Raw genomic sequence first — 15,296 nt, forward strand, 5'->3', positions numbered from 1 at the left:
AATGTGACAAGGACGAAATGATTCAGATTTTGGTGAAGATCCGGATTCGGATGAAATTTGGCAGAGATGTAGCGAATGTGACAAGGATGAAATGATTCGGATTTTGGTGAAGATCCGGATTCGGATGAAATTTGGCAGAGATGTAGCGAATGTGACAAGGACGAAATGATTCGGATTTTGGTGAAGATCCGGATTCGGATGAAATTTGGCAGAGATGTAGCGAATGTGACAAGGACGAAATGATTCAGATTTTGGTGAAGATCCGGATTCGGAAGAAATTTGGCAGAGAGGTAGCGAATGTGACAAGGACGAAATGATTCAGATTTTGGTGAAGATCCGGATTCGGATGAAATTTGGCAGAGATGTAGCGAATGTGACAAGGACGAAATGATTCAGATTTTGGTGAAGATCCGGATTCGGATGAAATTTGGCAGAAATGTAGCGAATGTGACAAGGACGAAATGATTCAGATTTTGGTGAAGATCCGGATTCGGATGAAATTTGGCAGAGATGTAGCGAATGTGACAAGGATGAAATGATTCGGATTTTGGTGAAGATCCCGATTCAGATGAAATTTGGCAGAGATGTAGCGAATGTGACAAGGACGAAATGATTCAGATTTTGGTGAAGATCCGGATTCGGATGAAATTTGGCAGAGATGTAGCGAATGTGACAAGGACGAAATGATTCGGATTTTGGTGAAGATCCGGATTCGGATGAAATTTGGCAGGGATGTAGCGAATGTGACAAGGACGAAATGATTCGGATTTTGGTGAAGATCCGGATTCGGATGAAATTTGGCAGAGATGTAGCGGATGTGACGAGGACGAAATGATTCGGATTTTGGTGAAGATCCGGATTCGGATGAAATTTGGTAGAGATGTAGCGAATGTGACAAGGACGAAATGATTCAGATTTTGGTGAAGATCCGGATACGGATGAAATTTGGCAGAGATGTAGCGAATGTGACAAGGACGAAATGATTCAGATTTTGGTGAAGATCCGGATTCGGATGAAATTTGGCAGAGATGTAGCGAATGTGACAAGGACGAAATGATTCGGATTTTGGTGAAGATCCGGATTCGGATGAAATTTGGCAGAGATGTAGCGAATGTGACAAGGACGAAATGATTCAGATTTTGGTGAAGATCCGGATACGGATGAAATTTGGCAGAGATGTAGCGAATGCGACAAGGACGAAATGATTCAGATTTTGGTGAAGATCCGGATTCGGATGAAATTTTGCAGAGATGTAGCGGATGTGACGAGGACGAAATGATTCAGATTTTGGTGAAGATCCGGATTCGGATCCGGCTACTAGAATTTTTAAAGTGATTCTTCACCATTGGGAGATAGGGCCAAAACGATACATAGCGGGATATCTCAAAAAGTTGTGGATGGATTTGGACAAAACTTGGTGGACCGGTCCACAAAACTTGGTGGACCGGTCCACAAAACTTGGTGGACCGTTTGGGTGTCTGACAAGGAATAATCGATTCAATTTTTGTGAAGATCTGAATATGGATTTGGATATGAGAATTATTATATTTTTTAATGATTCTTCACCATTGGGAGATAGAGCCAAAAACGATACATAGCAGGATATCTCAAAAAGTTGTGGACGGATTTGGACGAAACTTGTTGGACAAGTTGTGCGTGTGTCAAGGAAGATTCGATTCAATTTTGGTGAATATCCGGATCCAGCTAGTATCATTTTTTAAGTGATTCTTCACCATTGAGTGATATAGCCAACCAGTCGGAGGTAAGCTCTATGTATAGGTAAGTCGGAAGTAAGTGCCGTTCTGGAGTTACTATGTGTTTGTCCATTGTCTACTAATTATTTGTAATTAATGTAAAAGTACACCGATGTCTACTAATGTGTCTGTCCTCCATTAAATTGGAACGAAAAATGGAATTAGAACAGCATTGTGGCTGCAATTTATTTACTTGGAGATTAGTTAGTATTTGGGATAGTTTTGGTGCGGAGGAGTGGATGTAAGGCCAGTTCCAAAGAAAATTCGACAATGACCTGATGAAAATATTGATGGACATAAGTGGCTGGGGTGAGTAGGCAGGTAGAAGTATCTGAATGTGCTTGTGTGAGGCCTGTTAATTGGTACTTAATGACGTGAATATCTCTTATATTCTTGGTGAGTGTCATAAAATGTATTTTCGATTGTATATTAGAAATTGTGATATTATGGTGTAGACAAATGTATTGTTGATGTGGAGATGTGATTCAGGCTGCACTGGCAGAATCGCCATTTTCTAGACTTTATTTCCTTGTATATATTTATAGGTAAGAGAATAACGGGCTGTCTCGTGCAGTTGCTTTATTTTTCAAAGTTCTAATCACGTTTATTAGATGAACAGACTAATTGTTTTATTTTATTCTTATAAGCAATTTTCTCAAAGTTTCTTGTCTTCAAGGACCAAGTGGAAGCATTCAGTTTGGTGAGTGACTGGCATCCCCATTTGTGTGTCCACAGCTTCTGGATAAGGAGGAGTTCAACAGTATTGAGAAGATCAAGACTATTGGAAGCACGTATATGGCTGCAGTAGGCCTGGTACCAGTGCCGGGCAGCAAGGTAGACCGTGATATGGCACAATGAGTGGTGTACCTTGCACTCATGAAATTGGGTACACGCACATTCTGTAATAAACCCGGTATGATGCACAGAATGTAGAAAAAGTTTACAATCCATTACTCAAAAAGCGTAACATGTGATAACGACCACGATGAGGCAGCACATTGACTGATTGGTACATGTAGGTCGTACCTCCTGCCCAATCGTGAAAAAATAATCAATTCTCCATCCAACATCCAAACTGATGGACTTGCAGGATAGTTCAGAGTTTTCTAGCCAGGGTTCATTTCCTGACTTGACTGTAAACTGTCACCCTGGTGTTTCACATACAGGGAACTGCATCAATGAGTGCATAATCCTTCAGCAGATGGTTGGGTGGCTGGGGTTGTTTTTTTTTTTGCGTTTTTTTTTTGAAGAGCTAACATTAATGACAAAAAAACAATCGGACACATAAGACGAAATAAAGGGAGCGGGAGACAAGATGGGGAGAGAGGGGGAAGCACACAAGTACAACATTTGAGAGGAGGGACATCGGGAGATCTGTGGGAGGGAGAGGGCTTGGGGGGAGGAGGCATGGGAAGGGGGTGGGAAGGGTAAAAAAAAAACACATGGACACAGCTTGGACTTCCAGGAAAGAAGTCGATATTTCATTAAAGTGGATCTGGGGTGAATTAACAGGTCATCTGGGGTGAATTAACAGGCATCTGGGGTGAATTAACAGGGATCTAGGGTGGATTAACAGGGATCTGGGGTGAATTAGCAGGGATCTGGGGTGAATTAACAGGGATCTGGGGTGAATTAACAGTGATCTGGGGTGAATTAACAGGGATCTGGGGTGGATTAACAGGGATCTGGGGTGAATTATCAGGGATCTGGGGTGAATTAACAGGGATCTGGGGTGGATTAACAGTGATCTGGGGTGAATTAACAGGGATCTGGGGTGAATTTAGTCTTGTCTGCTCGCATTCACTGGTGGACATTAAAGATCCCACATTGTCTTTCACAAGAGTAGGCCATTGCATGCTCACACCCTGGCCAAATTCCTGCCCTAATCTACAGGAAGCACGACATCAGCAGCAATGCCAAACCCTACAATGATCCTAACATACAGTCACGTGTTGCATACAAACGAATTGTTAAAATCCAACATAATCGTTAGCCATTATTTTCACATCTATTTAATATAATTTTTATCTCTCTGCTTCCCCAACAGATTGAAATGGGTAATGGAGGAACATACAGTTGTATCACTACGTGTTGGAAAGGACATATAGGCATTTATGGACAAATCAGCAAAGCATTATGGGATGTGAACATGGCGTTCCAGCATCACGTGCTAAATGCTCTGATGGAAATGCTAATTGGACACATTAACAATGCATCGTCTCGAACCCATTCTCTATTCTGCTTCCCTTATGTATATTTATGATTATTTAAAATGCTCGGCTCTGCCCATGCTACATTGACATTTGGGTTATGAAAGGTCAGATGGCGAGAGTCGGGTGTCTGTCGCGCTCTGATATAATACATCATGGCGTCATAACGAACAACGTTGGTCACTGAAAAAGGTTTACTTTTTGATTTTTTTTGCGTGAGTAGAAGGGGACTGGAGTGTGGACCTTGATGCAGTAATATATCGAGTCCCAAGTCACAAGTATCCACACCAGACGAGCAGTCGTCGGTCAAAATTTTTTTTCAAATGCGCCCAAACCACGAAAAAAAAAATGCACAATGAACGAAAGCCACAAAATTTCACGATCAAATCCAAATCCATCAACTCACTATCAATCCACAAAATCTATCACTATCCACTATCAATTCCACGAAATCCTAAGATTTGCACTGTCGTTTGGCCGGAGCACCTCACCAGTATTGGCCGAGGAGAAAAGGTAGAAAACTTTGGAAAGGGTTGAGGCTGCACTGTCCGATACTGACGCGGAAGTCTAAACTACTGCAACCTCACTTTCATTGATATCCCACGATGCGTTAGCGATGGGAAACGTATCATATTTGTTATCTTCTTCAAACCTGTCGTGCACCACAAAAGTTTAATGTATGGTCTCGTTGACTTTCTGAAATATCTCATCGTTTTTTGTTATTCATTGTTGTTGTTGTTGTTGTTGTTGTTGTTGTTGCATTAACCTGATTGGTCTCACAATGCCTAGATAATCCCTGGACGTCGACCGACGTTTCGTTGAGATGAGAGGCTGTAACCAAGGACGCTATTCTCTACTTTCAGTGGCACAATTGTTGTGCATGATTCAATCGAAGTTGTTTCATAAGCTTCCTGGCACGCACAAACACTTCCACTTGTTTTCAAATCATGTGAAACGGGATTAATCGAATCGCACAATTCAATTGCATTGGTCTCGGATCCACTCTCTTCCTCACAAAACTTTAAATTTAACTTTCTTTTGAAAAGAGTAGGCCATTGTATACCCGAGACAGAGTCTGTGACAAGGGGCTCCGAGTGAAACTCCCAATGTGTGGTATTCATCGTCGACTCATCTTTCGTTTTTCAGCTTCCTCACTGTGCGATCTACCTGGACCTGCATTTATGGTGCCCTCTCTGATCCCACCAGCCTGGTGTTGGCGTAGCGGTTAGGGTGCGGCTTGGGATCCTCCAGCTCTCAACTCCGGCAGTCCTCCGTTAATATTCTCGGTGTCACCATTTCCAGTGATCTCTTCTGGCAATCTCACATCCTCATTATTGCCAAATATGTCTCCAAGAAACTTGGTTTCCTCTTTCGACCTTGCAAATATTTCAACTGCCATCAGATTTCTACAAATCCCAAGTCCGACCAGTGATGGAATACTGCTTCCACGTCTCGAGCGGCGCTCCTCTGTCAATCATCGGTATTCTGGATCGCATCCAAGCCAAGGCTGTCCAACTGATTAACGATCTCGCTATGTCTAGCCATCTGCAACCTTGGCCCACCATCGGGCAGTCGTTTCCCTGTGGCTCTTGTTCTGCCACTCCCGCAGTCAGTGAGTCCTCTGTCAAACTCTGTTTCTGGACATTCACTCTGTTCATAACACCCATCTAGTTTCTACCGTCATCCCTCCATCCCCTCCATACCAATCACCATGCACCTTCTTGCCCTCCCTCACCACACTCTTCTCTTTGAAACAGCCTCCCCAACAATGTGTTCCTGATTTCTATCAACTTGCAACAATTCAAGTTAATAATAAATTGTCTACATCTTATTTAACTATTCCAATTTTCCATCTTCTTTCTTTGGGTTTTTTTCACCCATGGGGACTTTCTTGCTTCTGGGCTCGACCTTTCCCCTGTGATGTTAATAATAAAAAGCATAGGGGCAAAACCCCTAGCACTCACCTGGTAGAACACACAGTATACTGCAATGACTAACGGTATTTTTAAACCAATTTCAATACTTGCTAGAAGACAGGGCAGCATGTAGAATTATACTAACATAATCATAACACTTTAAACAAACAAACAAAAAAAATACCTATTTTGGGTGGAAACCGCCCCCGCCCCCCTCCCAACCCGTGTACCTCCTCAGACCCCAATTTTTCCAATGCCTTGAACAAATGTACATCACAGATGATGAAGGTTGTGGTGACGTTTCATCAACATTGTGTGTGTAGGTTCTGAGAAAAAAGCAAATACCTATTTTGGGGGGTGTCAAACCTGGACCCACTTTGACCCCAGTAAACCCCCTTAGACACCGATTTTTAACTCAACTGGACTACCGTCCAGTTGAGTTCATCACATACTGAACCCTCCAGCGTCCGTCGTCTGTTGTCGTCATCGTCGTCGTCTGTCGTCCGTTAACTTTTCGACATTAACACTCCAGCGTCCATAAACATCAACCGATTCTGATCAAACTTGACATGCAGCATCCTTACCCCAAGGACCAGGTTGGTATTACATTTCAGCCCGATCCGTTGAAAAATGGCGGACTTTGGCGACCATTTTGTTTTTGGTCATGACAACAATGTCAACACTCTAGCGTCCACAAATATTAACAGATTTTAATCAAACTTAGAATGTTTAACCCTTACCACACAAGGTAGGTTGCTATTCCATTCCAACCCGATCCGTCACAAAATGGCCGCCATAGGCCGCCATATTGTTTTCAGCTCCGAAACGACGTTAAGACTTTAACGTCCACAAATATTTATGGGTTTTGATCAAACTTTGTGTGTGAGACTCTTTCCACACAAGGTAGGTTGCTATTCCATTCCAACCCGATCCGTCACAAAATGGCCGCCATAGGCCGCCATATTGTTTTCAGCTCCGAAACGACGTTAAGACTTTAACGTCCACAAATATTTATGGGTTTTGATCAAACTTTGTGTGTGAGACTCTTTCCACACAAGGTAGGTTGCTATTCCATTCCAACCCGATCCGTCACAAAATGGCCGCCATAGGCCGCCATATTGTTTTCAGCTCCGAAACGACGTTAAGACTTTAACGTCCACAAATATTTATGGGTTTTGATCAAACTTTGTGTGTGAGACTCTTTCCACACAAGGATACAAGGACCTTAAAATTATTACACAAGGTTGTTGGCTTTTCATTTAAGTCAAATCTAGTAGAGACAACTGACCTACTTTAAAGTTGTCCAGTCAGTTCAGTTGAGTTCTGCTTCCCTGGAAGCTCTAGTTTTATAATACCGTGAACAAACTTTAGTCACAACTCAACAAACATCATTTGTGCAAAATTTGGTCTCAATCCCATCAGCGGTTTCGGAGAAGAAGTTTCAAGTGTTTACGGACGGACTGACTAATGGACGGGCTGACGGACTGATTGATGGACGGACTGACTGATGGACAGACTGACTGATGGATGGACTGACTGATGGATGGACGGACTGACTGACTGACTGACTGACTGACTGACGCATACTGACGGACGGACTGACGGATGGACTGACTGACTGACTGATACGTACTGACGTACTGACGGATGGACTGACTGGCTGACTGACTGGCTGACACATACTGACGGACTGACTGACTGACTGCCAGACTGACGGACGGACTGACTGGCTGACACATACTGACAGACTGACAGACTGAATGCCGGGCTGGCTGACGGACTGATGGACGACGCGCCATCGCATAAGCTCCCCTGAACTTAGTTCCAGGTGAGCTAATAAATAAACGTTTATAGTCATATCAGGCAGGAATCGAACCCAGACTAGACAGCTTAGCTGCAGGTGCATGACCTCTGCACCGGATCCTGTGGAATGTATAGTTCGATTACAAATGACTCATTTGATTTTAGTGTGAAAAATACTTGGTGATACCTGAAGAGTGCAAATGTAGTGAAACCGTTGACTCTGTTGAACATTTCCATGATTTGTGTGATCGCAACAAGTGTATTCTTTCCCAAGGTGCATCGAATGCACCAGTGATTCCCGATACTGCAGGGATGTTTGCTGCTGAATGTTATTCCCAGTTTATCTGGTGGAAATAGATTTGTGAAACATGAAGCAAGGGAAGCTGTTCCTAGGCAATTCCCGAAGCCTCGGGCCTCCACTTTCACTCCCCTTGTGAAGTTAATCGTGTCCTTCTTCTTGCCGAACAGACCATGTCGTGAAGCTATTGCCATTCTCCACTGTAGATGTCATTTACGTACACTTAGTATTTGCGGTACGCGTCCAGCCGACGGTAATCGCTCAGCCAGACATCCCGCTGGACGGTTTTTCAATCACTCATCGAAACCACTTACAGACTTGTACAAAACTTTGACACACAGGAAAATTTTAAGTCACGTGTTCGCCCACCGCCACTATTTCAAAGTCTAATTTTTTTTTGTATACAAGATCGAGGCTCGTGTAAGAACTAACATTAATCACATAAAAACAAACTGACACAAAAAACGTATCATCAAGGGAGCGGGAGAGAAGATGGGGAGAGAGAGGGAAGTACACAAGTACAACAGTAGAGAACTGAGACATCGAGAGAACTGTGGGAGGGAGAGGGCTTGGGGGGAGAAGGCGTGGGAAAGGGGGTGGGGGGAGTGTGGGAGAGGTATAAAACACATGGACACTGCTAGGACTTCCAGGAAAGAAGTCGGTATTTCAAAAAAAGTGGATCTGGGATGAAATTAGCGGCGGTAGAAAAGATCAAGGTTTTGGATGGGGGAAGATAAGAGATGGTGGAAGATAAGAGATGGTGGTGAACAGCTGTTTTAAAGACCTGGAGGGGGGAGTGGGATTGAAGAGAGTGAGGGAGTTTGTTCCAGGGGTGGGAGAAAAGAGGAATGAGGGAGTGAAGGTGAGCAGAGGGTCTTGATTTTGGTAGTTTAACCATAAGAGGGTTCCTGGCAGATCTTCTGCGACCTGTGGGAATATTTGGGGGACAGAGCCCAGAGAGAGATGGGGGGGCAAGGCCGGAGAGGAGTCGGTAGAAGGCCGGAGAGGAGTCGGTAGAAGGCCGGAGAGGAGTCGGTAGAAGGCCGGAGAGGAGTCGGTAGAAGACAGAGTTTGTAGTTTGTTTCCATCGTCCTTTATAACTTCCAAAGAAATGTCCTTGCTCTTCTCTTTTTGTATAATCTTTTTACTTATAAATACTTCTGGTTATGATGTTCATGGTCTGGAGTTTTGTAACACTTCTGTAAGCATATCGATATTGACGTCACAACAGAGCTAACATTTCTGAAAACGATATTTAAGGATTTCTTATTTTGCATTATTTTGTCTTAATCGATAAAATAGCTGTTTTCGTATGTCATCGCCAAGCGAGAGTCCGCCTGGATAGTTTCGAGGTATCCCAGTTATTCCTACAGTGTCTCGGCTGGGATTGATTGCTGACCCGACTATAAATGGTCGGTGTCCCGGTGTCCCCTCTGCTAGCGCTAGTTGCTGGGCGTCGATTAGCCTGCGGTGTCCTTCAGGAAGAGTAGACCCTGAACATATCGCAAATTCCCGCAGTCATACGCACGGGGCACTGCATCATTGGCACAACTGCACTTGAAAAAGGATGCAGCCAGCAGGCCAGAATCGTACAGGCTGACAATGACCAAACAACACAGTCAACTGGTCAATGCAAATGCATTAATAACTAGAACGCCACTCAGTAGAGCGCATACTCCCGCCGTGGGTCAAGTTGGAATAGTACGATTTCACAAAAGTTTGAGGGAGTAGTTCAGTGACAACACAAGACAAGACAACACAAGACAGACAACAACACAACACAACATGCATTTTAAAAGGCCATTTTCCCTACTAGAGCGGGGGTTAGCCTTGCGGTCCCCATGACAATCTTCTCCATTTTGCCCTATTTTCTGCATCTCTCCTTGTTAACCCCCTTGCCCGCATTTCTTCTTCGACCATCTTTAGCCAAGTCTTTCTCGGTCTTCCCCGTCCTCTACTTCCTTCTACATTCATTTCCATCACTCTTCTCAACCAGTCACTTTCATCCTTCCTCAACACATGACCAAACCATCTCAACCTGTTCCTCTTCACAGCATCAATCACAGGCTCTATTCCCATCATCTTTCGCAATTCATCATTTGTCTTCCTCTCTCTCAACGATACTCCGCACATCCGTCGAACCATTCGCATTTCCACCCTTTCTAACCTTCGTTGCTGCTCTACGTTCATTACCCATGTCTCGCTCCCATAAATCATAACACTTCTCACACATGCAGCATACACCTTTCCCTTCAGCTTCAACGACACTCCCCTCCTCATCAGCACGCCACTCAATTCCCGAAACTTCTTCCATGCACATCTCACTCGAGCAACCGTTGCCGAGTCTGATCCACCTTCTCCATTCAGCATGTCTCCGAGGTAGCAAAATGTTTTCACACCTTCCAGCTTCACGCCGTCTCCAAGATCCAACTCAACATTTCCTCCATCTGCAGCTCCCTCTGTGCACACCTTACATTTGAATGTAGCTGCCACACTGGTTAATGACCCTCTCAGACCACTACATTTTTGATGAACCCACTCAGCGCACATTGTACACTGAATGGAGTTCACTCCGACACCCTTCCTACACACAGCACAGGGCCACTTCCCAGTTCTTTCCACCTCACCACATGCTTTACCACTTGCCATCACCTTCGTCTTTCCGATATTCACCCTTCAGACCTTTTGTCTCCATACATTCCTTCCACGTGTTCATCTTTTCCTTCAGTCCATCCATACTTTCCGCAATCAACACCAGATCATCTGCATACAACAACTCCCACGGTAAACCCTCCTTTACGGTCTGAGCCAGCACCTCCATCACAGCTACAAATAGTAGTGGACTTAGTACCGACCCCTGATGCACTCCCACCTTCACCTCAAACTCACCACTGTTCCCGTCCTTCGTCCTTATTACAGCTGTGCGCGCTCTTTTGTACATTGCCATCACTACTCTGATCAACCATTCCTCCACTCCTAACTTCCTCAATGCCCATGTCAATACGTTGCGTGGAACCCGATCGAATGCTTTCTCCAGATCAACAAACCCAAGAAACAACTTCTTCCTCTTCTCCATGTACTTCTCCTGCAACTGCCTCACAATAAAAAGCACGTCTGTCGTTCCTCTTCCTGGCATGAATCCAAACTGCATTTCGTCGATCTTCACTTTCTTCCTTATCCTCCTCTCCAACACCCTTTCCAATACCTTCATTCCATGCTCCAATAACTTTATCGCTCGGTACGAGCCACACTCCAGAGGGTCACCTTTCCCCTTGTATAGAGGGACGAGGGTACTCAGTTCCCAATCCACTGGAATGCGGCCTTCTTTCACCACCAGATTACAGATCTCTGTCATTCTCTTCACACCCCAACTTCCTGCTGCCTTCAACATATCTCCCACAACTCCCGTCGGCCCTCCCGCTTTTCTACCCTTCATTGCTTTTATCGCTTCCTCAACTTCCTTCTCAGTTATCTTCTCTGCCGGTCCTAAAACTGGGTTACTCTCTTTGTTGCCATCCCATTCATTCTCTGTATTCAACAGCATTTCCATATATCTTTTCCATCTTCCTTTAATTCCATCTGGGTCGACAACGATTTGTCCCACTTCATCCTCAAAGCAACTCACCCCCATCACATCACACCTCTCTTTCGCTATCTGCTTTGCAATCCTGAATACTGCTTTCTGACCCTCTTCCGAATCCAAGCGTTCTCCGAACATTTTCCTACATGCCTCCTGCGCCTTTGCTACCTCTTTCTTTGCAGCCTTCCTGGCTGCCTTATAACTTTCATGCTCTGCTGTTTCTGCTCCCGTACCCTTCGCCTTCTGCCACTCCTTGAACTTCTTCCTCTTCTCATCAATCCTCTTTCCAACTTCATCATCCCACCACCATGTTTCCGAGTGCCTCGGTGGTCCTTTTGTCCATCCACATACCTCACCAACGGCTCCCAACAGACTAGCTTTCATTGACATCCAGCCACTTTCAAGCTCAACCACACATCCTCGACCCTACTCAGCGTCTCTTTTAATGCCTCCCTTACTGTCACCTCTTTCAACCTCCACACCTTCATTCTCGGTTGGTACTTCACCCGCCGAGCTCTCCTCGCACCTTTCACCCTTACTTCGCAGACAACCAAGTGGTGCTGTGAAACAGCCTCCTCCCCCGGGATCACCTTTGTGTCCCGGAGGTGCCCCCTATCTCGCCTACGCACCATCAGGTAGTCAACGGTTGTCGTCGACCCACCTGACGTGTATGTAACAAGCTTATTATCCTCTTTCTGGAACTGAGTATTACAAATCAACAAATCAGCTCCATCAGCAAACTCCAAAATCCTTTCACCTTCTCCATTTCTCACACCATATCCGTAACCCCCATGAACTCCGTCAAAACCATCCACACTCCTTCCCACATGTCCATTTAGGTCTCCTCCTACCACAACAACTTCCTCATCTTTCACGTTTTCCATCAGCTTCTCTATCGCACACCAGAACTTGTCCTTCTCTTCATCGCTTCGACCAACCTGCGGAGCATATCCCGAGATGACGTTCACCAAGAGCTTTCCAATCATCATTTTCACCATCATCAACCTATCACTCACTCTAGTCACACTCACCACACTGTCTACAAACTCCTCAGAAAACAGGACACCAACACTATTCACGCCCTCTGGGCACCCTTGCCACACAAACTTGTATTTCTGTCCCTGCCTACCCTTCACCATTCTCACACCACTTCCCTTCCATCTCGTCTCTTGCACACAACATATGTCCACTCTTCTTCTGACCAATACTTCCACCACTTCTCCTGATCTCCCTGTCATTGCCTCTACATTCCATGTCCCAAACCTCAGAAACCGATCTCCACTTCGGGCTGCACCCTGCCCATATGTAGTTGTAATTGTCATGGTTCTCTTTTTGAGGCAATGTTTTTATGGCCGGATGCCCTTCCTGACGCCAACCCACTTAGTCGCCTCTTACGACATGCAGGGATACGGCGTACCTATTCTTATCCAGGGTACACACACTGTACCAACACAAGACAGACACTGCACAGATATATATTTTGAATATATAGAAGATAATGTCAAAAAAATCAAGGCAATTTCACTTACATTTTCGGATTCAGCGTTCAATTCTATATAAGTGAGTGTATTTTGAGGCATGTGTGACTTCAAATAAAATTGTAAGCCAGAAAAACGTTCGTTTCATTGTTTAGGGATACAACATGTAAAACTGGCCCAAACGTCAAAACAAAACTCGCTCATTTTAAGTCGTACAAGCTAATGCGACCACTCATTCTTCTGGGACGAATCCCGTGCACATGCTTGTCACACTTATAAGTCACCTAAGTCTTTATAAGTTCATCAAATACTGACACCGCGATTGACATTCACTGAGGTAAATGTTGATATCTCTTCTGAGGTAAAAAAGAAAAAAAGAACCTTGAAGACGACGCTGCTAATAAAATACACCGCTCTAACGCATAACCACGAGTTTAAGCTACATTTACAACAAATATGAAAACTATTTTCATATCACAATGTTAAATATAGAATATATAGAAGATAATGTTTAAAAAAAATGAGCCCTATCTTCCAATGGTAAACATTCCTTCAAAAAATTCCTGGATCTGGAATAATATCCTGAGCTTCACCAAAAACTAATGAATTCTTCCTTATCCCAAGGGCAATCATCCCACCAACTTTCATCCAAATCCGTTCAGAACCTTTCCAGATATCTTGTTCACAAACACACGCACACACACTCGGACGGACACGATCGAATGCATTACTCCCTGGCGGGAGTAAATATAATTTACCTTCTTATGGCCAGAAATGTTTTTGGATTTTCAAATTCGTTCCCAGGAATGTGCCCCGGATCCCCACTTGATTTCCCTCTATTATTCCGGAATGTTGGCAGATGTGCGTTTATTGTTATTACTTTGATTATCCTTGAGCTTCACTGCCATTTCATTGTTTTATTTGTAGGTATTGCATTTGTGCTCGTTGTTGTTTGCCAATCAATTCGCCACCATAAGGTGTACACATGACACTTGAATCGCTGCCTTGTGACGGATTCTCTTTGTGTTTTATCAAATTACGAGTTCATCACATTGCCTCCATGATTCTGTGCCGCCCCCTACAGACCAGGCGCTCCATCTACAGCCATCTTAGTTGCTTGGCTGACTTCTCCATGGAGATGTTTCAAGTGGTGGATGAAATTAACTATCAGTCGTACAACGAATTCGTCCTACGAATTGGTGAGAGTGTGGGGGGTACAGCTGGGCCTTTGGAAAAGGGTCGCAGCTCGGGAGGTGAGGGTTGGGGATTGGGGTGCGATGGGATATTGGGTCATTTATCCAGAGCTTTGTGATGCTGGAAGCGTTTCCTGTGTCTTGGTGCATGGAATTATTTTGCGAAGTCAAGTATGGATGAAATTTTGTGCTTTTTTATTGAAAGGTCACATACATTTTGAGATATTATCGCTACTCCCAAGGTGGATCAGTGTGGCCATCTGCACATCACTTATGCTGTCATATCTGCCTGTTTGCCAAATGAATGAGGTTGACCTTTTCACCAAAAATTAATTGCATAAAGTTAACCTGAAACCTGTTTCTCTAAGGAGTGCGCAACTTAAATGCCATTTTTCTAAACAAAATACAGTTTGTCTTTGTCTTTATTTATACTCACCTCTCTCTCTGACTCTCTCTAAGGTGTACACATCTCTCTCTCTGACTCTCTCTCTCTCTCTCTCTGACTCTCTTGAAAATCCTCTCTATCTCTTTGCTGACGACTCTACTCTCTGTCGCTCCATTCCTCATCCCTCAGATCGGCAGTCTGCAGCCTCCTCACTCTCTGCAGACCTGGACAAAATCACAGACTGGTCAAACAAGTGGAACATGTCTTTCAATCCTGACAAATCTCACACTCTTACAATGTCTCTCCGAAAGGACCGACTGGACAACCCTCCCATCTACTTTCTCAACAATCCTCTCCAAGAAGTTCTGTCGCTCAAGCTTTTGGGTCTCACTATCTGCCATGATCTTTCTTGGGAAAACCACATTTCCAAGCTGGCCTCCAAAGCCAGTCGCCGACTGGGCATCCTCCGTCGTGCGAAGTCCTTCCTTGGCACACCTGAGCTCCTCACCACATACAAGGCTTTCATCCGCAGCTCAATGGAATACTGTTCCCCCCTCTGGGCTGGTGCTCCTGCCTCACACCTTGCTCGGCTTCACGCTGTTGAGGCCAAAGCTTTCAGAATCATTGGAATCTCCTGCGATGTAGTCAACGCCGAGGGCCTTTCACTCACTCACCGCAG

General features: G+C 44.5%; 1 protein-coding gene across 1 annotated transcript in view; it reads left to right on the forward strand.

The window, feature by feature from the left end:
• ADCY1 (adenylate cyclase 1) overlaps positions 1-15,296 on the forward strand; it is a 270,713-nt gene that overhangs the window by 211,409 nt on the left and 44,008 nt on the right. Inside the window, exons 18-19 of the mRNA XM_068126368.2 lie at positions 2,490-2,588; positions 14,124-14,238. Coding sequence (XP_067982469.2) covers positions 2,490-2,588; positions 14,124-14,238 — 214 coding nt within the window. The remainder of the gene's footprint in view (positions 1-2,489; positions 2,589-14,123; positions 14,239-15,296) is intronic.

The sequence above is a fragment of the Myxine glutinosa genome, chromosome 10 (genome assembly GCF_964187855.1).
Source record: "Myxine glutinosa chromosome 10, kmMyxGlut1.1, whole genome shotgun sequence".
Taxonomy (NCBI): domain Eukaryota; kingdom Metazoa; phylum Chordata; class Myxini; order Myxiniformes; family Myxinidae; genus Myxine; species Myxine glutinosa.